The sequence below is a fragment of the Xiphophorus couchianus genome, chromosome 4 (assembly GCF_001444195.1).
Source record: "Xiphophorus couchianus chromosome 4, X_couchianus-1.0, whole genome shotgun sequence".
Classification (NCBI taxonomy): domain Eukaryota; kingdom Metazoa; phylum Chordata; class Actinopteri; order Cyprinodontiformes; family Poeciliidae; genus Xiphophorus; species Xiphophorus couchianus.
The window spans coordinates 24,849,398-24,877,343 of record NC_040231.1 but is presented as its reverse complement, the minus strand read 5'-3'; the positions used below and the strand labels follow the sequence as shown (position 1 = coordinate 24,877,343).

The following is a 27,946-nucleotide window of genomic DNA, read 5'->3' as shown; positions in this document are numbered from 1 at the left end:
AAGATAAAAATGGAAATAAACTTTCTTGAATTCAATTAATTTCACAATTCTTATTTTTTTCTAATTTGATCTACTTTTTTATAATACAGCACATCTAAAACTAACAGTCTTATTGTTCTTTGCTGGACATCGTACACAACCAATCAGAACTATGGCTGATCTCAAGTCTACATAAAATTATTAGATAGAAAAGAATAAAGTTGTGAATTTTGTTACAATTTAACAACTATTGAATATTACATGTACACAATATTCTCAAATAAACTTTCCATATTTTTTTTTTGGCTAATGTTAATTTCGCCCAAAATAGCTTTTAAATTGCATCATTTTGCAAGAAGCAAAAAGAGACTTCTGTTGTCAGGTGGTTGGTTTTTTTGATTCTTGTTTTTACTTAATGAATTAGTAATAAGGGATTTATGTCACAATGATAAGTTCATCAAATAATTTAATAACCATTAAAAGAAGAGATAATTAAATGTGTTTTAGGGGGGTTACAGAGTAGATTTACATGCACAGGTATGGATAGTTAACTTTATTTTTACTTTTATCACCCAATTTTCAGAAGTAAATATGTTCAGCAGCATTGCACTAATCTCTGAAATGTGTTGATGCTTCCTTGTTACTCGCTGGGATTTGATTCTGAGTGAGACGCACAACAGATCTCTGAACAGCAGTTCCCCCAAAAATAACATTAAATAAATAAATAAAACCCATCCTTCACAGTTTAAGCTCGCTACATCTATGCAAATCAGTCGATTTCTGTCGAAAACCAAGACTGTTAATCAAATTAGGGGATTTTCAGATGTTCCAGCTTTATGTTTTCTTCTAACAGTAATAATGGGAGGCGTATTAAACCAGCCAGGAAGATCGCTCCTTTCCCTCTGAATACTGTAGTTTTCCCCTCTTCACAGCTGAGACAAGCATTTTTTTTTTTGTTGAGGATTTTCACTCTGTAGACAAGTCCGTTCTAATAACAGTCAATATGAGATTTTAGGAAAAAGCCTAATAACATATAATTTTAGGAGGATTATGTGGGCATTGTGATCAAACATTGAAGTAAATTATCACCTATTTGTCTCTGTCTTAGACCAACAGATTTCCAGGCATCGGTTCTTGTGTTCACGCTGAGCTGTGCAATTAATGACATGTTGACAGACAAAGCGCACGCCACCATTGTTCATATTAAGCTTCTCACGCAGCCAACTAATTGGGGCAAATAGACTGTATCGTGTCACTAAAGAAGCAAAGACGTCATCTTCCCAGAGTAATCCCATTGTTCTTGCTTCGATGTGAAGCTGGCACACAACAAAGCGATGCCGTTTTGTAAATAATAATTCTGGCAGGGCAAACAAGAATGATGATATGGGTAAGGAAAACTCTCTGTCTGTGGCACAGGAATAAACACAATCACACAACCCAGAATACTAAACATTATTAACGATTAGCGTTATTACTCGGTCTGTGAAAACAGCCTCCTCCCTTCTAATGGTGTTAGTGATTTGCCTCTGGAGACTGTAAATATTATGGCCAGGCTGACTGCATCAGATCATAGGCTTGAGTTTTTCACCAGCACTCATCGGGTTTTTCTTTTCTTCTGCTTTTTTCCTCAAACTTAGAAAACATATGTTGATTACACAAAAGATGATTGCATAAAGTCTGTGTTGTGGAACTCAGACTCTCTTTTGTAATATAATTTTTCACAGTGTCCAATGTGGAACGAACCCCAGAGAGAGGTGGGGAGGTTGTCGAAGTGATGCTGCCAATGGTCTCTCTGCGTGGCAGCCAGCGCCGTTGAGTAGTCACGAAATCCGTTTGACAAGAACCTGATTAATGGGGCTGACTAACATCTGACACACACAGCTGGAGTTGCTGGGATATTTACAGTGATGGAAATCACCAGTGTATTTTCTCAACAACTGTGAATACACCTTGTGCTGTACCTTACCAGCTTGTACATAAGCTCTTTTCCCTCAAATTGTATTCAGTAGAGACAATTTGAGATCGTTTGCAAACAAATAATCTACTCTTAATACCAATTGTACAACATGGTACAATTTGAAGTTGTTGCAACAAAAAAGACAGAAAATGCTATATGTTATAAGATAACAAATTAATAAGTGATTTATAAATTAATAAGAAAATGCTGGCTGAAGTTAATTTTGATCCCTTGATATTCTAATCTCTTACAATAACCATCTTTAAGGTTAATATGGGTTGAGGTATGCAGTTCTCCAAAGAACTGCATACTGAGGTGCATCTCAGATGAAAATATTAGGGTAAAGGAAAAAAATACTAATTATTTCCATCTGAGCTGTTGCACAGCAAAAACAACAACAACAACAAAAAAAACATGGCATTCAACTCGAAAGTGAATTTTAATCAAATTGTTTTAAATAATACTTTACCCTTCAGAGCTGAAAAAGTATCAGAATTTGATAAATATTAGCCTATGAAGTAATACATGGTGAATTTATGTATTTGGTCGCTTATAGTGATCAATGTCACCTGGCGTAACCGACAATGCTATGGAGAATCTGATTGGTCTGCAGTCGAACTGCTGTGCAGGTTAACCAATCAAATGCCAGTATTTATTTAAAATGTAGTGGTGAATGTTTATATGATTCTATATTATGTAATGATGGATTGAAGTACAATCAGTAGTGAAAAGTTCAATAAATTTTGAAATTATCACATCATTTTAACATATAATGAATCAGAACTTTCATTACCAAGTTATAAATTAACCGTTTATTCAATACATAACTGACATAGAGAAACAAATACGGATACTTTTTTTTTTTAATTCTTAAGTATGTTTTTAAATGAATTACTATGACACAGAAAAATATGTATTTACGAATTGGTTAGATTTGATTTGGTTATGTTTGGTCATGAGTTTCTGGGGAAGACATGTTGTTAGAAAAAAAAAAACATAAAAACATCCGAGGACACCTGAGGCGGTGCAATAGCGCCATCTATGCCCGAAAGTGTGTCTCTGCTTCTTACCGCACCTCCTCACCACTTCTCTGCAAAACATACCACAGGCCCCGGCTGCTGACTGTCCCTGAAAAAGGACAAGAAACCCCATCAAAATGTCTGATATGGAAGACGATTTCATGTGCGATGATGAAGAAGATTACGACCTGGTAATTAAGATTATTATCACCTGTTTGGCTTTTAAATGTACATCGTTTATCCGCTGAGAGCTGTTACCAAAGTCCCGACAGCACGGGGCTAGTTAGCTTTAGCTCTTAGCTAACGTGAAGCTGTCACTATATAAATAACGTTAGCTTCCCCGCTGGTGTTATTATTAGTAAAGGCTGACATAAGAGAAATATCATGAAGCATTAACGCTGTCGCTGACAGAGGTGGTTGAGAAAACACGTCGCTTTACGATAATTTATTTTAGGGGAAGTTACGAAGTCATGTTGTTAGCTAACTGCACGTTAGCCAATGAGCCTACCATGCTTACCTCTGCTTCATGAAGGGAACAGTTTGATACCCTGATCAATACTGATTCTTATAAACTCAGGAATATTCAGAGGACAGCAATTCAGAGCCAAATGTGGACTTGGAGAACCAGTACTACAACTCCAAAGCCTTGAAGGAGGACGATCCCAAAGCAGCACTTAGCAGTTTCCAAAAGGTGCAGTTGAGCTCCATAAAAGCAATCTGTTATTTACGTGTATTTAGAGCAAAATATGCATAGACTTCTTCATGTTTGTTCTGTACAGGTATTGGAACTAGAGGGAGAAAAGGGGGAATGGGGTTTCAAAGCTCTTAAGCAGATGATAAAAATCAACTTTAAGTTGGTAAGTCATGTACCGCATGCTTAATTGAATTATTTTACTCCTTTCCATTAAATCAGGGTTGTTGTCATGGTCTTTTTTTTTTGTTCTCAACACCATAGACCAATTTTCCAGAAATGATGAACAGGTACAAGCAGCTCCTTACATACATCCGAAGTGCTGTTACCAGGAACTACTCAGAAAAGTCTATCAACTCCATTCTGGACTACATTTCTACCTCTAAACAGGTATGTTTCTACAGCAGCAGATAGATACGTGTCAACTTATTATTTAACTAATCCTTCCCTAAAATTTAAAAGAGAAAAAATTTGCATATTGACTTTTGCAGAGATCTCAATAATTTTGTATGCAGCCACTCTTTACAAAAACATACAGATACACGTTTATCACTTTCCTACTCTATCTCGTTTTTGCTGTTTGAATTGCTGTGCATCTTAAATTGTTGCCCTTCCGAACACAGATGGACTTGCTGCAGGAGTTCTATGAAACCACACTGGAGGCTTTGAAGGATGCAAAAAATGACAGATTGTGGTTTAAAACCAACACAAAGGTACATAAGCATCAATCCTCAGTCATACACAGCCAATTACTAGTAAAATGTCCTTTACAATTCCTTTTTGTTTCATTTCTTTAGTTGGGAAAGCTGTACTTGGAGAGAGAAGAGTATGGAAAACTTCAGAAGATACTTAGGCAACTTCACCAGTCATGTCAGGTAATAAATCTAAATAATATTGTGCATGAAATAATATTTCTCTTAAGGTCAGAGGCTAGTTTAACGCAGGTCTGACTCATACATTGACTGATTAAGTAGATATTCCTTTATTCATTCATATTTGTATTTAAATCCAGACAGATGACGGAGAGGATGACTTGAAAAAAGGCACACAGCTGCTGGAGATCTACGCTTTGGAAATCCAAATGTACACTGCACAGAAAAACAACAAGAAACTGAAAGCGCTGTATGAGCAGTCGCTTCACATTAAGTCTGCTATCCCTCACCCTCTCATAATGGGAGTTATTAGAGGTTTGCTCTCTTTTTTAAAAAAAAAAATAGATCAATAATTTGAGCTGCGTGCGCCATAACATTTTGCGATCCTAAAGCTGTTTGTGGAATAATTCGTCTTCGATTGGTCCCTGCCAGAGTGTGGAGGGAAGATGCATCTAAGAGAGGGCGAGTTCGAGAAAGCGCACACGGATTTTTTCGAGGCCTTCAAAAACTACGACGAGTCCGGAAGCCCACGAAGGACGACGTGCCTGAAGTACCTGGTCTTGGCCAACATGCTGATGAAGTCGGGGATAAACCCTTTCGATTCTCAAGAGGTGTGGAGATTATGTTTATTTATTTGTACAGCATGTTGAACTTCAGTTAAATAATGCCAGTGGGAGTTGGAATGATTGCACTACCAGATCATACAGTTAACATTTGTTTTAAAACCCAGCAGAAACAATTCTAATCAGGGTGATAAAGTATACTTTAACGTTTACTTTTTGCAAATTTTAACTTCTTTTTCTCCCCCTAAGGCCAAACCATACAAAAACGACCCAGAGATCCTAGCTATGACAAACTTAGTAAGGTGAGTGTCCATCTATGAACGCATAATCATAATAAGAGGGCTGAAATGTTAATATTTACTGATATATTTAATAATTACTGAGATTTAGACAAGCTTTAAGAATTATAGACAGTAGATGTTTATCTTGGAGTCTGTTGAACTCACACTTCTTCACACGAAGAAGTAAAAGAGTTTTACTTCTTTGGTTGTACATGTTGCTCTAAGAAATTTTAAGAGTAAAGCAAGTTCGGTGAGAAATATGTTTCTAATGATAAGAAGAGAAGTTAATATGAATCAATGTTTCACATGCAAAGGTTTTGTCTTTTGGACAGATGCTCACCGTGCCACTTTTGTATCGCCTTGCAAAAGTATTTACACATTGTTGGGTTTCTCACATTACAGCTAACAAATTTATTGGAACTTTTTCAGACAGACTCAATGCAAAGCAACAGATGAATGTGAAATATAAAAAAATATATACCAGATTTACAAATTTTCCTGTGAAATTTTTTCCAAAGAATCAATATGCAAATGAAGTGTGATGTATATATGCACTCAGTCCCTTTTATTGTGATACTATGAAAATTATGATATAAAAAGTTGTCCTATGTGAGTCTAATAGAATAGAATAGAATAGACTTTATTGATACCCAGGGGGAAATTGCTTATTTGTTGAAAGCACAGCAGTTTTTTTTTAGACTTTAATAAAATAAAACCATGCACCTTTTCCTTCTGCTTTAGGTGTTTGCTGCTTTATGTCGGTATATCAGATAAAACATGTAAGGGATGTGAATATTTCTGTAAGCACCGTACAACCAGTGTGAGCAGCTTTTCTTGTCTCTGTGGAAATCATCTATAGCTTAGCCTTAGCAAGAACATTAATGTTTATAAAACCATTCACTGCAAATGACCGAACAGTTCTTTATCAACTCAGTTGATAGAATTTGTAGAAATGTGAAGCTTTTACACATTTCCTGCTTTCTTTTTTTGCAAGCTTTTGTTCCAGTGTTTACACAGATACCAGATACTGTCAGTAAAGTCTCATTTTCCGAGAACATATCTAAGATTTAGTAAGATAAATAAGAAACTAAGAATGGAAACCCAAAGCTATTACAAGAATAGAGTTTAGAAGAAATATTTATATAATTTGCAATATGTTTGATGACCTTCAGGGTGGCTGGGGAGGGGAACTGAGGTCCCAGAGATCCCAGAAACATGGGAACTATTTAAACAACTGAGACTGTTTTCCTTTTTCAGCGCCTACCAGAACAATGACATCACCGAGTTTGAGAAAATCTTGAAGACAAATCACAGTAACATAATGGACGACCCGTTCATTAGAGAGCACATAGAGGGTGAGTCGAGGACGTGACCACAGTCAGTTTGCCTGAACAGTCGTTAAAATGTGTGATGTTATGTGACGTTTCAGAGCTCCTGCGTAACATTAGAACTCAAGTCCTTATCAAACTCATCAAACCATACACAAGAATACACATCCCCTTCATTTCTAAGGTGAGTCTGAAAATATGTGCCTATTTCCTGGCACCATAACTTTTAGGACTTGACAGATTTTTTGTCAGACGCTCAAACTTATGGCTACCTGACCAAATCAATACTTGTGAATTCAGATTGATCTACTTACTCAAATGTGTATTTTTACAAATTACATACAGGAATTCAGAATTGCAGTCTTCCTATGATGATATATTTGATGTTTTGTTTACCCTGTCGCTGTCATTATAGAGTGTGTACAATGTAGGACCTCTTATGTGTTGCTTTTCTGTGTTCACTCATACATCTTTAACCAGTTTGAGAACATGTCTGCTCTGTGTTGTTTCAGGAGTTAAACATTGACGTGTGCGACGTGGAGAGTTTGCTGGTGCAGTGCATCTTGGATAAGTAAGTTTGGCCTTTGTGTGCTGAGAACAAGAACAAAAGAAGAAAAAAAAACACCTGCTTTCCTGTAAATATCAATGTTTCCTCATAGTTTGAATCCCTTGACCTGTAAGAGTTAAGCAATGCGAATTGTTTCATCGATAATTAAGGCTTAATTGCTTGTAGGTTTTAAACATTCCTTTTCAAAAAGGGTTTGAGACAAGTACAGTGGAAGCTCAGGAAATTAAGGTAAGAAAATATTACATTAGTTACCAGAAGAAAAGACTGAAATGTAATACTTTCAGAAGAAAAGTAAATAAATTGCAGATTTGTCACACTAGTTTAGCTGGAAACACACGGCAGCAGGATGCATTATGGGAACGCAAACCAGTGAAGTCAGTGTGATGCTATGTACAAGGTTATTTTCTTTTCTGCCATTCGTGTGCATGTTATATTGATGTGTGCTAATTATGCAAGCAGTGTTGCAGACCATATACACCTTTTCAGCATCATCATACAGCGTCATATTCAAGCTGTAATGTTTCACTTGTAAAAATGAACAATAACTGAGACAGTAGGAAGTGAAACCACCTGTTTGATGTAACTTTCCTTTTGTTTATGCCAACTAATTTCTTGTCATTTGTTGTGTTTGTGATAAGTTTACCTGATCTCCCTGCCTATAAATGAACTAAACATTAATCTTTAAATTATAAATATGTCACAGATTTGAATTGTGTCTGCAATAAATGCCCTTTCTTTGGTTTTCCACAGCACGATCCATGGACGAATCGACCAGGTCAACCAGCTTCTAGAACTGGACTACCAGAAAAGAGGAGGCGCTCGCTACACAGCGTTAGACAAATGGACAAATCAGCTGAACTCCTTGAACCAAGCCATTGTTAGCAAGCTCACATGATGGCATATCGAATAAAGAGACAAAGGAAAATGGCATGTTTGAATACATCCATAATGTATGCTTATGTGCTTCTACGAGTAAATCTGCTCAGACGAGATACACAGCTCGGGTTTTGAGAATGCATCAGTTTCACGAGGACTCCATGAACCCCAGGAACATGTTTCTTTCTGTTCTGATGAGAGGAAATCACAGACTCCTGTTTTTTTGTTTTTGTTTTGTTGTTTTGGTTTTTTTTTTAATGTTGATTGGCCGTGTCTTTCAGGTGCAGCAGACAAATATCTTGGTTGTATAAAAAGTTAAAATGTGTATGAAAGTCTGTACACAACATTTTAATGTATACTGTTGCCTGTTAATAAACTTGATTTCCCTCGGCACTATAAAAGGTCTGAGCTGCTTTCGGGTAGCAGTGAGGTTTAAAATGTGTCCCAAGATAAATGTGGAATTGCAAATGAGATATTCTCTCTTAAAGCATTTTTATCTTAATAAGGCGTAGTTGAAATTAGAATTTTATATATCTAACTTTATGTTGTGTTTTTCCTTACATCACAAAATTAATTTATGTTTTTTTTATGCTGTCTTTTACTACATAGCTAAATTACATATTAAGTAGACTTAAAACCTTAGAAAGCACCTAAAAATTTCATGGGTGATTTAGTACTTATGAAAATACAATACAAATTGAAACATCTTAATGTCTGTAAATGGTGTGAGGTCAGAATTATTTATATTATTCTGATTATATATATCCGAAGTTTGACAGCTTCCGTTTCAGATAACTGGGTCCATTCCTTCACAGTCAGCCGCCGAATGATTTGGGTGGGAGCGGTGACAAACGGTGAGGGGGGAAGTTTATCTGTTAGGTGGTATCCGTCTACTGGCGCAGAAAGGTGCTTGTAACGTTGTGCATCACCAGTTTGTGGGAATGTGGATAAACACGTCATTAACACGTTGACAAATGTACTACATAGGACACGACGTAGCTAAGTGTATTAAGTTTGAAAAATGTTAGATAGTTCACGGCATCCAAACAACCGTGTTATTTTTATATCGGCCTTAAAGTGTGAGTGTTGTCGTTGAATGTAAGCGGGTTGCAATGTGTATTAGTAGGTTAAAATCCTGCATGTCAAATGCAGCTTGAATTGAAGCGTAAACTCCGGCCCTCTGATTTGACTCGCCGGCTGGGAAATGATGCTGAGCCCCTCCCATTTCCTCATCGACAGCAGTTTTCCCTTTGTAGCCAGACGGCGCTTCACGCTCGCAGCTGACGCAGCAGCAACAGTTAACGGTGGAGTCCGTGTGAGCCGCGAGTTGCTCTTAGGCTTTAGTGGTTGATATTATTTACAATGAAGAAACTAAACTGGGCTCCGTCCTGACAGTGTCCGCGTAGTGATCAATGACGGTCTGTGGCGGAGTCGGTGACTGACATGGACGCAGGTGACATTAAGGTACGGTTTATCGTTGCTCTGTTTTTGATGGCTTTAGCTAACGCTTTAGCCTGTGGAAAGAAACGGGGCAACGTTAGTTTGGGTTATCGAGGCCGAAATTTTGACTTTTTTTGCAGTTGCCCCCCTAAAAAAAAACAAAAAAACAACAACCACTGTTGTTGTTAATAACAACTGCGTCGTCACTTTTTGTTGCGTTCAAATGCCCTCTTGAATCTTATTCGATACTAGCCGAGAGATAGGGTTAGGTGTTTTGGAGACAGGCGACAGCTAAGTAAGCTAACCTAAAAAAACGGCGTTAATGTATCTTACGAACCCGCAACGCCGTATTATTATTTAGCCACGGACTGTGTTTGGTTTATGCCACCAAACCACCAGTGATAATTATAACCGCATTCCTTCGCGTTTTATTCCGCCGTGGTTGCAGGCTAGCGTTGTTGGCTAGCAGAAGCTAACTTAATATCTCTCAGCTGTCATAAGACGCGGCTGCCTCTTGGTGTAACCTCGTTTTATATATATATATATATATATATATATATATATATCTTCACTTTTTTTATCAGTTTTTGGATGTAGACAAATCAGATCTGGAAGGTTTCAGTCAGAAAGGAGTGTTTGCATGAGTGTTGTCATGAGAGACGGAGACGTTTCAGTGCGTGGACCATCAGGAGAGGAATGTCTGGTTCTTCTGCATGTCTGTCATTCCTTTGCAGCTCTCAGCTATGCAGAAAGTTCACTTTGGTTGCGATCGGATTTTTCCTCCCTTTTTAAAAGCCAAAGCTTCAATTTAACCTGCCACTAAAAGCATTACATAGTAGTCCTGCATGACTCACAGCTGGTCAAACGAGTCGTGCTAAATGAACTTTCACGTCTTATATAAATGGCTGACTTGAGTGAATTAAGCAGTAAACACATTAGTACCTCTGACGTTGTCTGCAGACATTAGGATTAAGGATTCTTAGATTTGTAAAAACAACACCCATAACAGTAAAGACATGTAGAGTTTTAATCTCCAAACCCTAATAACTTGTGGCACAATGATCTCAGAAAGCAGCCTGGATTACAAGAACCTAACAGGACTCATAGATACTGTGGCACTAGGCGATTTAAGCACTTAAGGAAGTAATCTACTTTATTTTATATTTAATCCTGCCCTAAAAACCTAACTGCTGTAACAATGCCATGGTAGATGTCAGCTCTTTTTGTAAAAAAAAAAAAAAAGTCTACAAAGTTGTAGTATGCTGTGTGGCAACCACATAGCTCAATTCCAGTATAGAATCAGATACTCTCCCATGGTTTCAGAATGTTTGGACAAACGGTGAGCTCAGAGAAGCCCGGTCGTTTTAGCTTGGTTCTGTCATCCCAAACGGATGCACATCTGGGTCTGACCTCATTGTCCTTTTTAACAATCGCAGCTTTTCTCAGCGACCCTCCCTCTCACTAACACATACCCACTGATCCACCCATGGTTGGAACGGAAAGATGAATCCTCTGGTTTTTCTCCACATATCTCTCTTTGGTCATGCTTGTCTACCCCCTGTGGTGGTGTTGTTTTGTTTTTGTTTTTTTCAGAATTAACATGAGAAGTCCATGTAGCGTTCTTTTGGATAATTAGCTAATCCCGTGATGCAGTGCCTGCCTTATCCTCTCACACTTAATCCTATAACGGCACACTATCAGCAACAGCATAAGATCGCACAACTCCAGAGCTACTGCGCTGTTAAACTCTGTGGCCACATCACTTTAGATTTGAAGACTATTACCGCTATGTTGGGTTTGAGAAGTTTAAGAAAGAAATCTCCATTTTTAAACATAATTTGGGCCTCTTGAGTGATCTGGTAGACTTCTATCTTCACTGGATGGGTTGAGGTCTCAGAGTCACCTAAGGGAAAGTGAAGAAACCACCCACAAACACCAGCAGTGGGAGACAATAGTTGTCTGTGCAGCATCCAGTGGCTGCACTGACACTCCATTCATCCACCACAACCACGGCTTCAGAGAGAGGGGACATCTTTGTACGCTGAACCCTGTCACCTCTTCTTTCTTTGCAAAATGGCAAATTGAAGTTTGACAACAAGTGCCACCACGACGTGGAGCAAAGGGTGTTAGGAGATAACAAATGATGCTTCCAGATGTCAAAACCATTGCTTTGGTTGGTTTCGGATCAAGTGAATACTTTGTAATGTCTGTTAATTAAAGGCTTGTCATTAACTAAAGTGCTCAGAGAGAAAAAGTTCCAAGGATAAAAGGAAAGAATAATAAAAATTAATTAAAAAGATAAAGGAAAAAAATAGCAGCTCATTTTCCTACTATGGTTACTAAAATCTGGATTGGATGGTCTTTTCGCCTCGCTGGCGAAGGTAATGATTAGTTGGTGTAATTAGATGTTTTTTTTTATTTTGCAAGAGTTTAAAAATAATTGCAGATATAAAGTAAACCAACTTTTCTTAACGAGGTAATTCAGTTTTAGGAGCATGTTGAATGCATGTTTACAATTAGCCTTAGTGTAATGTAGCGATGGATCAATCAGAAATCTGTGGCCCATTTTCCCAGCGTTTGTTCTTATAAAGCTTCGACCTGCCAATGTTGTCATTAGCTGATCCCGTTTTCTAAGTAACAACTGTAATTAAGAAGCGCATTCAAAGTATTTTTGTGACCGGTCATTAACTTTTTACAGAAAAGGTGACGTCACGTTGGAGTTAGCACGTCAGTCTAAAACAGGGTCTTATGATTCTGAGAAGAAAGAAAAAGATTATAGAGTTGGCATTTATCACTCGCAATGTCATATTTTAGAGATTAGAGAGTATTTCATTTGCCCCTAATAAAATAATAGCTTTTTTTGGTGAAAAAAGTAGATGTGATTAATCTAGGTTGGCTAAGAGTTTTCTAAGAATATATTTGCTCTGACTAAAGCCAGAATTTCCTCCCGTCAGTGTTATTTTTAGGCATTTGTTTTAGTTTTTTAGTTTTGGTTTGAACTTTTGTCAGTGATGCGTCATGGGGGGAAAAAAACAAGCATTATGTCATGGAAAAAAGAAATTGTGACCCTTGTATCATGTGACTTTTTTATGGTTAATGACAAGTAGGGTTGTAAAGTGACGGCATGACTAAGAGTAAATATACCTCCAGATGTGATCAGCTCAACACACTAAAGTTATAAACCTAAAGGTGCGTTGACTGATTATCTCTGACGTGCAGCATTATGTAAGCTGACTTTGGAAAAACAATTTTCTTGTCTCTAAAAAAATTTAAATGACAGACTTAAAACACATATTAATTACAGAGCAAAGTGTTTATTTCTTAATTTTATTTCATTGAAATGTTTAAGGAGCCTAGTTCTGTGTGGTCTTTCAGCTCTCTTCAGGTGTTTTAAAGACTTCCTTTACTTTTGTTCATAATATTTTTAATTTGTTTTTAAGTTTTTATAAACTGAATTGATCATTTCCTCACCACTGATCAGGGTTCACAGATATAAAATAATAAATTAATATTATGATTATTTGATCCATTATCAAATAAGATCAAATAATTGTTAACACATTTTTATTTCTTTTGCCACCAAGGTTAGTAATGTCTGGATTGGTGGTCTTTTAGTTTAGACTGGCTGGCAGACATAATGATTATTTGTATATTTATTAAAAAAAATACAAAATATGTATGTTACTAAACTATAATAATAGTAAAAAAATCAAGGACTGAGAACTTTGAAATTCGGCCAGAGAGCTTGGGAATCTAATGCTTGACCCAGTTTTGAAAGAATTATTCCTAAATGAGGCTCCAAGTGTAAATATTTGAGGGATGCCTTCAGACTTTTGCCCAGCACTGTAAATTAGGTGTTCACTTTTGTTGTCGAGGTTTATTACTTTAGCCCATGACTGGCAAATGTGACGGGAGGCCATAACCTCTCTAGAGTTGGGTGCTGCCACGAAAAAGAGCCCTCCTCTTCAAGCCGTTCGTCGATATCCCGACAGCAATTTGACGAGCGGATCTCCGCTGTTTACAGCTGTTTGTTTCTCAGATGCATCTTGGCAGCTGGTGATTACTCGACATCGCTCGTCGCGGGGCAGTAATGGTTGCTCGTTTGCGTCTGTCCAGGATGTGAAGCTTTCACCTGAAGTGGAACCATTTATCCCACTGAGGAAAGGTTTTGAAGGATCACTGGTCAGCATGAGTCTCTCTGGCGAGGCGGGCGGCGGCGGAGGAGGGGGAGCCAGCGGAGGGGTGGAGGCTGCACCCATACCCAGCTACCTCATCACCTGCTACCCATTCGTCCAGGAAAACCAACCCAACAGGTACTGTGCTGCTTTCACTGTGGGGGTGAAAAAGCACCAGAACATGTAGTTCATTTTTATTATTTAATGTCCAAACTCTATAAGCCCTAAAATGGCTGACCTAAGACAATTGGATTTAATGTTTTCTCAGAATGAGGTTTGCTGCTATAAAAGCAGAACATTGTTTCCAGCATGTTATGTTTCACAACAAAATTATCATATTTTTTTAAACATCTTACTTAGTCAGAACCACCGGATTCCTCTGTTCTCCAAAATGCCTTAATTAGAACTGGAGGCCTCACCAGTTTTGGTGTTTATTTTGAACCAAAATAAACTAATGTTTCCACCGACGCTTCCTTTGTCCACACTGATCATCTGTATCCTGCACGCATCCGTTTCTTTGTTTCCTTTCCCACTATTTGAATGCAAGGAAATGCCCACTATAGTAGACTGAGGCTGTGGAAATGTCACGTTGATCTTTATCAGCATTTGCCTGTACTGTGTGCATGCTTGGAGCAAACCACACATAGAAACATCATGCATATTAACCGCTCTGGCTAAAGGAATCTGGGCCTTGTTCAGCCTGGACTTGAGTTAATTCAATTTTGCGTCTTTAGTGAAATCACAAAACAGGACATTCACCATCTGCTTTTTTACAGGCAGCATCCTATGTACAATGGAGGGGAGCTTCGCTGGCCGCAGCCTAACCCCAGCCCTGGGGGTCCATACCTGGCCTACCCCATCTTGTCTTCCCCACAGCCTCCCGTCTCCAATGACTACGCTTACTACCAGATCATGCCTGCACCATGCCCTCCTGTGATGGGTTTCTACCAGCCCTTCCCTGGGACGTACGCTGGTCCAGTGCAAGCCGGGGTGGTCAGTCCTGTGTCAGCGGATGTCGGTGAAAGGCCTCTGCCGCTGGGGCCTACGTATGGGATGGCCGGCCAGAGAGGGAGGGGCATTCCCCGATCGAATGTTCTTACTAAGGTGTGGAGCTTCAACAAGGTTTTTCCACTCATTCTGTTGCTGCATTGAGGCCATTTTGTTGTAGCTTCAACGGACGGTTAACATCTATTTTTCACTTCCTCCAGCAGCCACATTTAGGTGTTTGCCAGGCTCCAAGAGGTCGTCGGCCCCCAACTAGACACATTGCCGTGCAAAAGGAGGTGTGCACATTAACGCCTGACGGTCGGACCAAGACTGTTATGTTGGTGGATGCAGCTCAACAGACTGGTAAGAACAATACGACAATAATTACACTTATTTTAGAATTCAACTATTTTTATGTTTTGAAGGCTTTGCTGTAAATACTAGTTTGAATATCACTAATGCAGCAGAGATGTTGGTTGGACACACTAAGTCCAGCGCCGTGATCTCACGCCACCTCAACTTCTCTTTATTTATTTCAAACATGTAAAATATCAGAGAGAAATAAAATGAGGCGAAAACACAAATAATAAAACATACAAAATATTCATATCTGGTTCAAAAGGGAGTAGGGAGAAGCAAATGCTTACTAAATCCTACCTCGAATTATGTCGTCCAGTACATACAAAGTCCATTTCAGTGCAGAATGCAGACTGTTGCTGTGCACTACCTGTCAGCTGGCAGAAGGAGGGATTACACATTTCCTTTGGTGAGAAAAATGACAAATTCAGCTGTTTGGAAACACAGGCAGTCACTGGGTGGTATCTAAAGGAGCACTGCCCATAACTGTTTATTAAAGTTTATGCAAAGCTAAAGTTGGCCATCTTAACTTATTTGTTAAGCAGCTAACTGTAAGCTGACTACATGAGCAGATAACCGTACTTAATAACCAGCTTATAAAAGCTTGATTTACCTGTGTTGTATTTTTCCTGACGGTTATCATGCTGTTCATGAGAATCTCATGTGAGCCCAGGATTAGACTTCAGTCCTCTTGCTGATTGAAGCGTGCGATGACCACATTCCAGGGTTATTAAAAGATTGCTGCTTTTCACATCATGACAAAGCGCTTTTCCTGTCAGCTGCCAAGGACACAATAACAGTAAGAGCAGTGTCTGGTACTGCTCTTACTGTTATTGTTGATGTTGACGATGCTTCGGCTTAACCTCGAGAAGAACTGGAATGCTCAGATTCCAGTGTGAGATGGGAACATGCGTGCAGCACATGATGTCACCAATCAAGTCTCTGCTGGGAGAGTGACCTTATGTGTTTTCTGAATGCAGAGTTTTCTGAATGCAGCGTTTGTACGGGTGCTAGAAATCATTGAAAACGCTTGAAATTCAATTGGGTGTTTTCAAGGTTTGGAAAGTGCTTGATTTCTGTGTAAAGTCCTTGAAAGGGCTTGATAAGTGTAATCGAACATTTGATTAAAAGCCTAAATTTATCATGGCATTGTTACAGCAGTTAGGGTGTGTGAGAGACTTTTATTTACTACGTCCATACATTATAGAATACTATCACAAGATTTTATTAATAAAAGTAATAAATTATATCTTATATTAGTGAATTGAACCTCCCTGTTGTGGTGTAAAAGTTTGAAAGCTACCTTGAAAATGCTTGAAAAGTGCTTGAATTTTACACTGCGGGAAAAAGGGCACAAACCCTGTAAATGTTAGTCATTCTTAGTGTTTGTTTAGTTGGACCAGGTCTTCAGGGTCTGTCTGTTAATGAAAAATACATGCTTATCTTTTTTTTTTTTTTTTTTGCCCCCCTCAGACTTTCCAGGTGAAGTGGCGGGGCGTTGTGCCTCTGAGCAGGTTAGTCCACAGATGTGGAAAAACCGAACAAAGAGAAGACGGGCTTCGCACTCGGCAGAAGGCTACAACGAGCAGGGTGCCAGCGAGGCAGATATTGACAGCGACAGCGGCTACTGTAGTCCCAAACACAACCAGGCCACTGGAGTGACACAGCGAACTCCAGAGAACACCGCTACGCCGATGGTATGTTGAGTTTTCTGTGCTTAGCCGAAGATCAAAAAAAAATCTAGACGTTTATACAGAACTGATTAATTTGTTGTTTTTTTTACCTCTGTCCTTTAACCCGGCCCAGTGCATCCTGGTGTGTTGCTGTGTTTTATGTTGCTGCAATCATACCAGTTTAAATGTACCTATAACTCAAATTGTCTGTTAGCTTTTAACATTAATAAAGTTTCACACAGTGTGCTTAAAGCGTCCTTCAAAATATTTAAATCTTAAAACTGTTTATGTTCTGAGGCACACATGTGAGAACATCTACAACTCTCCTGGATTATTGAAATATTAAATTAAGCAAATAGGAGAGGGAGTTTTAGGTGAGTGAGTGTGATTAGGACGCATTGCAACGTCATCTCCAAAGGAAGACAACACGAACGTCCGCGTTGGCAGATCTTGCTTTAAAATTTGCTTTAAAAATGCAGATGTTTAACAAAATATTCTAGAAAATAGCTATTGATAACCATGAGATCATGTAGCTTAATATTTTTATTCCCACAGATCATCTTATAAACATTTTTTAATTACACCTGAAATTATTTTAACCTTTTAAATGCTCATCATATTAAATTCTTTTATGTCTTTGTTTTCCTAGGGAGTGGAAACTGGTGTGGTGACAGGTAAGTTTAGTCCCTCAGATTTTTTTTATAATGTAGGAATAATACATCACTGCTAATTGGTATTTTTTCTTATACCTTAACATTTTCTTTTATTTGCCAGCAGGTACCTGGGTAAATGTAGCATCTCAGGCCACTCCGAAGTACTGGAGGGACCGAAATGGCCAGTTCCACCGAGCCGATCAGAGGAAGATTCCTGAACAGAGAAATTTGCCACAAGTAAAGTTTTTACACTGCATCTAAATTAAACAACGAAGGTTATGACTGTAGTTTTATATTGGCTCCTTTCCTATCATGCCCTTCTTACCAGAGTAGATCCACAAGTAGTGATGGGTAAACCTTTTATTTACTTGAATTACTTTTTTCCCACCAGGATTTCCATAATGGTTACTCTGGACATTTAACATCCAACCAATCAGAGCAAATAGTCCAGTCAGCAGTGGCCACTGGTGGGGATCTCACTCCAGAGCCGCTTTACTTTGAGGTTAGATGAAGCATTGGTCTGTTTCTGTATGAATTTTAGCAAGACAAAGGCATTTCAGCCTCCGTGTTTCAAAAATAACTAAACTAATACGACCTCCGCATGTTTTCTAGGATGAGGATGAGTTTCCAGATCTTGCAGCTGGAGGATCTGTCCAACGCAGCACTAAACCTGAGCCTGCTCTGCCTCAGACGCACACACAACCTAAACTGCCTAAAAATCTGGTGAGAGAAATGTCTTTCTACATATCTGTAGGTTTACAGTCAAATATCTCATCGACCAAAACTGCCTCAGATGAGTCTTTTTATCATGTTGGAGAAAGCCTTTTTCTTTTGAGTCGTCTTCGGAGTTAGAGCTCTGGACTTGGTGTGCCCAACGTCTTTGCTCAATAGCAAAAAAAAAAAGTGTTTCTGACTAAGATCATCATGGTTACGCATTGCAGCTGGATGACCTACCAGAAAACTCTCCAATCAACATTGTGCAGACACCCATTCCCATCACTACCTCCGTTCCCAAGAGGGCGAAGAGTCAGAGGAAGAAGGCTCTGGCAGCTGCCCTGGCCACCGCCCAGGAGTATTCTGAAATCAGCATGGAGCAGAAGAAATTACAGGTATGGACAAAACATTCTGATCCACAGCGCCGCGTGTGCAATAATATTTTTGTTCCTCTGCGGCCTCTAATTGGTTTAGCATGTGCTCTTGCAGGAAGCGTTCACCAAAGCAGCGGGGAAGAAGAGTAAAACCTCGGTTGAGCTCGACTTGGGAGACATGTTGGCTGCTTTGGAAAAACAACAGCAGGCTATGAAGGCCAGACAACTCACAAATACAAAGCCACTATCCTTTACAGGTATTTGTTGTGTTTGCAGAGGAAATACTTCAATAAAAACATGACAGAAAGTCAGTGGCTTAATCTTGGATTTTTCCACATGATGCCCTTATTTTAGAATAACTGGTGGCGTGTTTCCTGTCTCTTGCTCTTCCTAGTTGGAACGACCACTCCATTCCACAGCTCGGGCTCCACCAGTGTGCCGTCCATGTTGAGGGGTCACCAGCAAGCCCTCTCGGCCCCACACAACGCTCTGGATTCCACTGCACCGCGAGTAAAGAGGGGGAAGGAGAGAGAAATTCCCAAAGTGAAACGCCCTACTGCCCTTAAAAAAGTTAGCAAATTAAACTTAATAATCTACAGCTGCTTAGAGAAATAAAAACTTGTTTTTCTTTGTTTTTGTTTCTTGTGGAATTATACAGTACGTTGACAGTCTTCTCCTTTCCCTCCTCTGCGTTTTCTAGATTATCTTAAAAGAGCGTGAGGGGAAGAAAGGAAAGTCATGTGCAGAGCAAGACTCTGCAGGCCCTGACGAGCACGGAGACGAGTGCCTCCAGTTTACCGATGATTTGTCACGTGAGCCGGCGTCCCAGGAAGGTGAGCTCATCAACACACAGATTATTCTCCTTCTGTGGGAACTTGCTCTTCGACTAAATGCTGCAGACTTTACTGCGTTGATACTGGATCATAGAAAGAATAATTTGGAGAAATCCCAAAAAATTGATTAATATCTTGTGAATTAGGGCTGCAAAGATTAATTGTGATTATTGATTATTGAAATATCAACTAATTTAGTAGTCGATTAATCATTAGAGGATACAGACTGGAAAAAAACAACATAGTCAGAGTAGCAATAAAGCTAAGACTGTACAAAAAATATATGATTTAGCATTTAAGATAAAAATAAAAACAAACCTTTGTCTGTAAATAGGTTTTAGCCAAAATTAATCGAGTGGCAGTTTTAGCTTCACCTGGTTCAAATTTACTAAAGGATTGATGTGTTATAAAATATTTTTTCTTATTTAGGAAGAATTTACTACATTTGCATATTTTAATGTATTTCTAAGATTGTCTAAAAAGGCTCAAGTGGTTAGATAAAAAAAATTATTCTTGAATGTGCCTTTCTTTAAATCTGATTAATCATCAGAATAATTGATAGTTTAATCTATTACTAAAATAATCGTTATTTGCAAGTGGTTCTTTAAAATATCTTGCATGTTACACATTTTAAGCCATTATAAAACTACATACAACTATTGCCATAGGCTCATCTAATTCTCTAATATTGGTTTGAAAGTTCCATAGAGGTTTCAGGAATGTGTAATTCTTTTCTAGGGCTGTTAGCATGAGTTTTTTTAAGTTGAAATGTTTTTAATAAAACGTTTTCTGCTGGTGGTTTGTGTGACAGAAAACGGCTTGAGCGTCCCCAGCGACGGCTCCCTGTCCCCGGCCAGCCAGAACTCCCCGTGCAGCATCACTCCGGTGTCACAGGGTTCTCCTGCCAGCTCCGGAATCGGCAGCCCGATGGCTTCGAACGCCATCACCAAGATCCACAGCCGACGTTTCAGAGAGTGAGTGCCCGCTCCGACCCCACGTGGAAATGTTATTAGCAATCTCTGATATTTGGATGTCTGGATATTATTCATTACTTGGCGGGCAGAATTTGTTGGTTCAGCAAATGTGTGTCCCACTCAAAAGCACCTTGGCTGTGAGAAGCAATGGGTGGCTTTAATGGGTGGGAAAGGACAATAAAGAATTGTAGAGTGTGGCACAAATGTCTAGCACTTAGTAAAACTGGATGCCTGACGTCTCAAACACAGCTTTGTTCCTCCATGCTCTCACTTAAAGGCCCTTTGTCCCAACCCACCGCTTTCTAGCTGTCTGTTCCTTTTTCTTTTAAAGTCTCCAAAAGGCCTCTGTGGCCAAAGCTCCTCCTCTGAGATCCAGATGCCAGGACGCTGAATCCTCACATCACACCATGTTGACCTTGTGATGAATATTTCTGATTTTTCAAAATTTTTTATCTGTTGTGCTTTACCATAAGGCTGAAGGCATTTCCTCTTTCTCAAAATGGCAATTCATTCTGAAAATGAATTGCAGCAAAGATACGCAGTTATCTGTGTAGGTTGTTTTGAGCAGCTGTGTGAGCTTTCTTTACCAGCTGCAAAAGTCGACCACAGTTTGGCTTGAAAGCCTGACGTGAAAGCAGAAGGATGTTTCTTAAGCTATTTTAGCAGCTAATTTGCTTAAGTCTAAAACTATTGTTTCTCTTTGCACTTTATTAGAGTCACTTTTTCACAAATAACTTCTGTTAATTGTAAAAAATTCAAATTAAACTCTTGGTAATTAACAAACAAAAGTTTAACAAAATTAACTTTTGTTATGAAAAAAATGAACAAAAGTTAATGTGAAATCAATATGAAATGTTAGCATATATTAGCCATTTAAAGTGTATGAAGATACCTGTAGCAAAACATAAATACGTACTATAAAGCTCCTATTTCTTGATTTAATTTTTATAGGTTTTCAGAATATTGACGAAAATGGCATTAAACTTCTTTTGAGTCATGATTGCATCTCCAAAGAAAAACTCTGTTACACCCTTTTGTTTAAAATGTCTCAGTGGAAACTAACGTTTTCATGCGACTTCCAGATGACTTGTATTTAGAAACTCCATTTACAAGTGCGTCTTATTTATAATGCATTCATTTAGATATCGACATTATTGTCACAGTAGAGTGTGATTGAAGCAGCATGAAGTACAGTGGACTTGGTTGGCTGAGTCGGCTCATTAGCACACGCAGGTGCAGAGTTAGATTAGCATGCCACAAAATGTTTCCATAAACAGATATTCATTGAACAGGAAACCAGACAGAAAATTTGTCTAACTTTAGAGTGAAACCTTTTATGACTCTGCTCATTTGACGCAGGAGCTTTTATCCGCCACGGTAGATTTGACACTTGATCAGATAGCGCTAAACCTAGCTGACTTATGCAATGTGATCTCATGCACCGCTGGGGTCTGCAGCCAGGCACCAGTTTGGAGGAAAATATTTGTTTTGTTGAAAAGTTCAAAGATCGACTCTTGAATTATATGTTGGCCTAAAATACTGAGATTATCTTAGGCAGCTTCGTCCTTTATGGTGCTATTTGAGGCATCAGTAGTTCCCACTAACGTAACGACGACCTATAACCTTTCACCTCTCCCCCCTCATTGTAGGTACTGTAACCAAGTCCTGAGTAAGGAGATCGATGAGAGCGTGACTCTGCTGCTGCAGGAGCTGGTTCGCTTCCAGGAGCGGGTCTACCAGAAAGACCCCACCAAAGCCAAATCTAAACGTCGGCTGGTCATGGGCCTCAGAGAGGTCACCAAGCACATGAAGCTGCACAAGATCAAGTGTGTCATCATTTCTCCCAACTGCGAGAAGATCCAAGCTAAAGGTGAGAGTCGGGATGTGTAGGACGCTCAAGCAAAAGGGATAAATCCAGTCAGTAATTTGAGGGTCATTTTCATCCGTTTTAACAGAAGAAAATCCTTTTAATGTGACTGCATGTTAACTAAGCTGCAATGATGTAGATGTTTATGGAGAGAAATTCCCTCTTAGTCCAAAAATCATGACTAGAAAAGTCATGAAATAATTTTAATACCAGGTGTGTGAATAATTGGTCGCATGCAAAGGGATTTAAAACCCAGCAGTGTAATAGGTACCGAATGCTCCCAAGCCAAATTACTGTGTTGTTGCACCCCGTTATTGAGGCGATTTGAGGTTCCAACTGTTTTATGTGTTGCAGGTGGTTTGGATGAAGCGTTGTATAATGTGATTGCCATGGCAAGAGAGCAAGAGATCCCGTTTGTGTTTGCCTTGGGCAGGAAAGCTCTTGGACGCTGCGTCAACAAGCTGGTGCCTGTTAGCGTTGTGGGAATTTTTAACTACTCTGGGGCCGAGGTAGAGCATCGCTATCACTCTAAAATCCTTCATTTCTCAAAGTTTCTCTTGAAATATTATTCTGGACTAAAAAAAAAAAAAAAATCTTCAGGGATCCTGGAAACAGGATTATTTGTGATGATTTTTTTTTTATTTGTCATACTTTTTTTTCTTTCTCTCAGGGTCTCTTCAATCGTCTGGTGTCACTGACAGAAGAGGCGAGGAAGGCCTACAAGGACATGGTGTCTGCCCTGGAGCAGGAGCAGGCCGAGGAGGCTCTGAAAAATGACAAGAAGGTCCCACATCACATGGGCCACTCACGCAACCACTCAGCTGCCTCCGCCATCTCTTTCTGCTCCATTTTCTCTGAGCCCATCTCAGAGGTCAATGAAAAGGAGTATGGTGAGCTCATGTTTCATGTCTGGCTTTTGGGTTATGTTTGAATTTTATGCTAACTTTTTCTCTTGTCTAGAGAGACAAGAATGAGAGCAGACTTCTCTTTAGCTAGATATCTGTTCACAATTTAGAGTTTTGCAGAAAGTCCGAGTCTCTGTCAGAGCGGGGTTGCCGTGTGGTCTTTAAATGTCTTTAAAAAAACAGGCTAAAATTTGAAAAATCTGATTTTAAGAACATAAAAGGTCTTAAAAACAACTAGATTTTCGTCCGAGGTCTTAAATTTAATTTAGTCAAGTTTTATTTTCGGTCATTCCCATGAAGAATTGATGACAATAAAATGTTTTTTTTTAATTAAAATTTTCAAATGGATCTGGTAATGTGTCATGTTGGTCTTACATTTCATTCATAGAAGTCTTAAAAATCTTTAAAAGGACTTAAATGTAACTTTCTGGAACAGGCAAGCTGCCTGTCAGACTAATAATGCTGAAATGACGAAGATTCTTCTGAATTTCCAAATCCACACAGAAGAGCCAAAACTAATCCAATAGAGGAGAGAAATGTATTCCTTCACAAGGTGACGGGAAGAATACATTTATTTTTGGTCCGGACAGAGGATACAAAAATAAAGAACATATTCTCAATCATCTTGCTTTAAATTGGTTGGTGTGCTTTTGTCACCTGCTGATACAGTGAGGTTATTGTAGCGTTTATAATTGGAGTCCCATCTCTTATTGCTAGAAATGGGGAAATATCCTAAAAACTTGAGTGTAACATTGACATTTAGCACATTTGCAGTTTTTCTAATAGGTTTATGCGGTATGTCTGATTCTAAATATTTTGTGACAGCCACAGACAATTTTTCTATGTTTATACTGAAGCATGGAATAACATTCCACAATGTATAAAGTCCATCTACACACCTTCTTTTGTAATCATCAGAACAGGAACTTGCTGTAAAACCACAATTATGCTGAGCCAGGCCTGATTTATTTTTGTTTTAATCTTTTCCTGTTTAAAAACTACATAAATAATTTAAAATAAAAAATGGAAGAAACTTCTTTTCTTTTTTTCTTTCAGAGACGAACTGGAGGAGCATGATGGAATCATCAGATGCGCCGGAGCCTGTAGAGACGGAGCCGTGTCGCCCCGCGGCTTCCGCAGCCTCCCAGAGTAATAACAGTGAGACATCAGCAGCCACCATCACCACCAACACCACCAGCAGCAGCGTCGTTCCAGGCTCCACTGCCCCCCAGCCCAGGACGGTCCCCCCGACGCAGGGTCCCGCCGAGAGAGACGAGGTCCGGGCCGACGACCGGCTGGAGCTGGCCTCTCAGAGCACGGAGACGGGATCGTTGGACGGGAGCTGCAGGGGGCCGCTGACCTCCTCGATCACCTCCACCACTTCCACCCTGGTCCCTGGGATGTTGGAGGAGGCCGAAGAGGAGGACGAGGAGGAGGAAGACTACACTCCGGAACCTATTTCTGTCGAAGTGCCCACCCTGAGTAGTCGCATCGATTCGTGGGTGTCAAAGACCCTGGAAAACCTGAACCTTGGGAAAAGCCAAGAAAGTACAGAGGAGGAGGAAGAGGACGAGGAGGAGGACGAAGAGGAGAGGGGGCAGAGCGGCGACGAAGACGACCTGGACTCGGCAGACGTCACGGAGCCGAAGGTGGAGGAAAAAGAACAGGTGGAAGCTAAGAAAGCCTCAGTCTGAAGCCACTCCAGTGTTTTCTCTCCACATCCCGTCTGTCCTTCATCCCTCCTTCTCCTCCGTGTGTGACCTCTGACACCAGGCATTATCTCAGGAATCAACCCGTCGACCAACATTCACACACGTCGCAGAAGATCTGACCAGCTCACAGACCAAACTACTCCTCACACTACAACAAGGGTGCCCTCCCTTATTCAACCCAGAACCTGCAACACTTGAATCCAGAGGGGGGGAAAACTTGATACTTGTTTTTTTTCCCTTCACCTCTGAAGCTGAACTCTTTATAGAGACTTTTTCTGGGAGCAAGTGTTGGGAGCGACGCGGAGTTTGGGGAATATTTCTTCATCCAGAGCTCTGACGAGGTTTACAGCTCTACATATATTTCGTCTGCGTGTGTGTGCTTTACAGACTCGTGCGTTCGATTCACTTTGCTCTTTTATTGGCTTTATCTGTATATTAAATACGTTGTTTCTTTTGTTTGTTTTTTTTCTCCTGTTCATTCTTTTTTTTTGCTTACCAAGGGATAGAGAGATTTGCATTTACTACCTAATCAGTTTTGTCATCTGCTTCTAAAGTGTCGGGGGCTTTTGTGTTGGAACCAAAATGGCTCCTCCTTCCCATCCATCAGTCTCCACAGAGTGTTTTTAACGTCTAAACAATGAGTGTCTCATTCTGTACCTAGATTATTTGAATAACTTTACTTCTAAGAAGCAAAATAGGATTTGTGAATATAACCTTGTCTTGGTGGTTCTACTAAAGCATTTAATGATTTGTCATATTGATCTTGCCTTGTGTGAAAGTATTAGAGGTTTTCCAATGAATTGGAAATGTAAAATCCCTGACCTGTGCTTCATAAAGAGAAAGAAAAGTGATCCTTATTTGTTTTCTTAAGTGTTTATTTTCCCCCAACGGGAAAGAGGTTGTCGTCCACACAACTCTTCTATTATGAACACTTGAGATTAATGTTTCCATTAAAAAAAAAAAGTATTTTACAAGTGTTTGGGTAAATAAACGCCCACTTTACCGTCTAGAAAATTTGGGAAATTACCAGTTTACTGGTAACCGAAACGCATTGATAGTTCCCTTAATATCCATTTCTGTTTCACTGAAATGAATCACAATGGAGCAATTCCAGATTTAATAAGCAGTTTTTTATTTTTTATTCACCCAACTTCAAGCACCAGTAAAGATAAGAAGTTTCCAGTCTAACACAAATTTATGGACCTATTTCTGTAAATACAGGCATAAAAAGAAAACCCAAAATTCAGATTTGTATAAAAAAAAACAAAAAACGCAATCATCCTTTTTCTAAAGCCATTCAATACTTTGAACATGTGAAGACTTGGAATCCAATTTGATAATGGTATTTGATCAATAATCAGACTCTTAAGAGATGTAAATGCAATGTGTGAGGCCCTGTGCCGGGGGGTTGTCTGTATACTTCATGCTTTGAAATAATGAAAGTATTTCTGGTTTAATTAAAGGTACGCCGAGTGTGTGTGCGTGTGGGTGTGTGTAATGACTTCCATCAAAGTGTTTTGATGTGCTAATTGAAAGCTAATGTGTGTGTGTGTGTGTGTGTTTCTTTCTTCTTTTGCACTATGTAAATACAGTACCGGTTAAAGTCTTGTAACTAATGTGAACAAAAACAGAAGGAAAAAAAGAAAAACCAAACAAAAAAAAATACGGTTCAATGAAGTAATTCTATTTTGAGTGTGTTGTCTTTCTATGGATATTTAAAATTGTCTCCCTCTGACTACTTTACTTATGACACTGTTGGAGGCTGTTTCTCATAATCATGTTAACACTCTTAACCTATATGGACTGATGATTAACATCATTAAAATATTGTTTAGGTAAATTATTTGGACTGATGCCTCATTTTTTTGCGCGCAGCTTCAACACAAATACTCCGCAGCTTCAGTTAGGTCTTTCTCCAGCGTTTCGACTCATGACGTCTTCACCTGGTTCCAAAGATGCTGGGTGGGATTAAAGTGTACTCTTTACTGAAAACTCCGATTTGTATTCATTTATTTATTGTTAAAATTGCAAGTCAGTTGATTTGCACACATACAATACCTTCCAAATGTAATACTACCACTTCCTGTAATCACAGTTGCCATATCCACCACCAGATTTGCACAGCTATTAAAAGATATATACACTCATTCTTCCTTGGAAAATATCTACTGTGTTGCATAAAAGTTTTATATTTTTAATGGTTTTCGCCGCTGTTTTAAAAGAAATTTAGTCTCAGTTTAAGCATGAGGTTGACATACTCAGAGTGTAGTTTTACAAAATGACCACTAGGTGGAGAAAAAGCTCTGACAACTTGCCAGTCAAAACTTCATTCAAAAAGATACGAACTTACTGTTGTACTTTGAAACAGTTAATTTAAATGTCGTCTTGCAACACTTTATTTTTTTGTTGTTAAAATTAATTGAAAGTATATACAAAGTATTTTACTGTATTGTGTCCTCAGTTATTTCCAATATTATTCACCTTTTAAGGTCTAAATGACGTTTCAGCTAAATTGCGATAACTTACCCATTTTATTTCCAGTAAAGTTCATGCTTGTGTTTTTATATTAATTTTTTTATTTTACATTTTCAGAAACATATTAATTGATGCATGTTTTTTACTTTTTGGTTTGTTTTTTTCCCCCAAATAACAAATATCTATTTGACATTTTGTTACTGTTTTATTTATTGCCACTATTTTATTGGTCATAAATGTATTTTTTGAAGTGCATTTACTTCCGAAAGGTAAATAGCTGGACGCTTCCTGTTTGTATTTTCCAAATCTACAGGATTAGAGGGATATCCCATATTAAGATGAGCTAAATTTAGATATGTTTTTACAAAGTATTTCACAAATCAATGCTTTTTGAGGCGCATTTTTTTATTTTACTTGTTGAACATGGACAAATCTTGTTTACTTTGTGCTGTAGATAATAAGCACATTAACTTAATAATTTATTTTCCCTAATTGGTTAAAGGGAAATTCAGAATATGGAAGCTGTCCTTCAATAAACAGCATGTTATGCGTAACACAGGGACATTTACCTGTGTTACCTGCTTCAATGCTGTTTGGGGTAAAGTTTTTCTTGGCAGTATTACCAGAACTACTATTTCTATTAGCTAAATACCAGAATAATGGAAGAAGGAAT

The 27,946-nt window shown here is 38.9% G+C and overlaps 2 protein-coding genes across 4 annotated transcripts; both read left to right on the top strand.

The window, feature by feature from the left end:
* Positions 1–2,987: 2,987 nt before the first annotated feature.
* cops2 (COP9 signalosome subunit 2) lies at positions 2,988–8,535 on the top strand. The gene is made up of 13 exons (XM_028015709.1): positions 2,988–3,146; positions 3,533–3,646; positions 3,735–3,812; positions 3,911–4,036; positions 4,270–4,359; positions 4,444–4,521; positions 4,659–4,833; positions 4,951–5,129; positions 5,331–5,383; positions 6,620–6,717; positions 6,792–6,874; positions 7,203–7,261; positions 8,009–8,535. Exons 1-13 carry the CDS (start codon positions 3,093–3,095, stop codon positions 8,151–8,153), a joined length of 1,332 nt encoding a protein of 443 aa, XP_027871510.1. The 5' UTR covers positions 2,988–3,092; the 3' UTR covers positions 8,154–8,535.
* Positions 8,536–9,380: 845 nt separating this feature from the next.
* Positions 9,381–26,641, top strand: secisbp2l (SECIS binding protein 2-like). 3 transcript variants are annotated; one of them, XM_028014290.1, is made up of 18 exons: positions 9,381–9,598; positions 13,691–13,887; positions 14,526–14,853; positions 14,961–15,099; positions 16,567–16,790; positions 17,416–17,440; positions 17,541–17,656; positions 17,811–17,921; positions 18,032–18,142; positions 18,361–18,528; positions 18,623–18,764; positions 18,902–19,077; positions 19,208–19,340; positions 20,152–20,314; positions 21,964–22,184; positions 22,536–22,690; positions 22,852–23,071; positions 24,143–26,641. In XM_028014290.1, exons 1-18 carry the CDS (start codon positions 9,578–9,580, stop codon positions 24,778–24,780), a joined length of 3,288 nt encoding a protein of 1,095 aa, XP_027870091.1. In that variant the 5' UTR covers positions 9,381–9,577; the 3' UTR covers positions 24,781–26,641. The 3 variants fall into 3 exon arrangements, with proteins under 3 accessions (XP_027870091.1, XP_027870092.1, XP_027870090.1); XM_028014291.1 differs by having other exon boundaries at positions 14,958–15,099; positions 17,544–17,656; XM_028014289.1 differs by having other exon boundaries at positions 9,382–9,598; positions 14,958–15,099.
* The last annotated feature ends 1,305 nt before the right edge of the window (positions 26,642–27,946 follow it).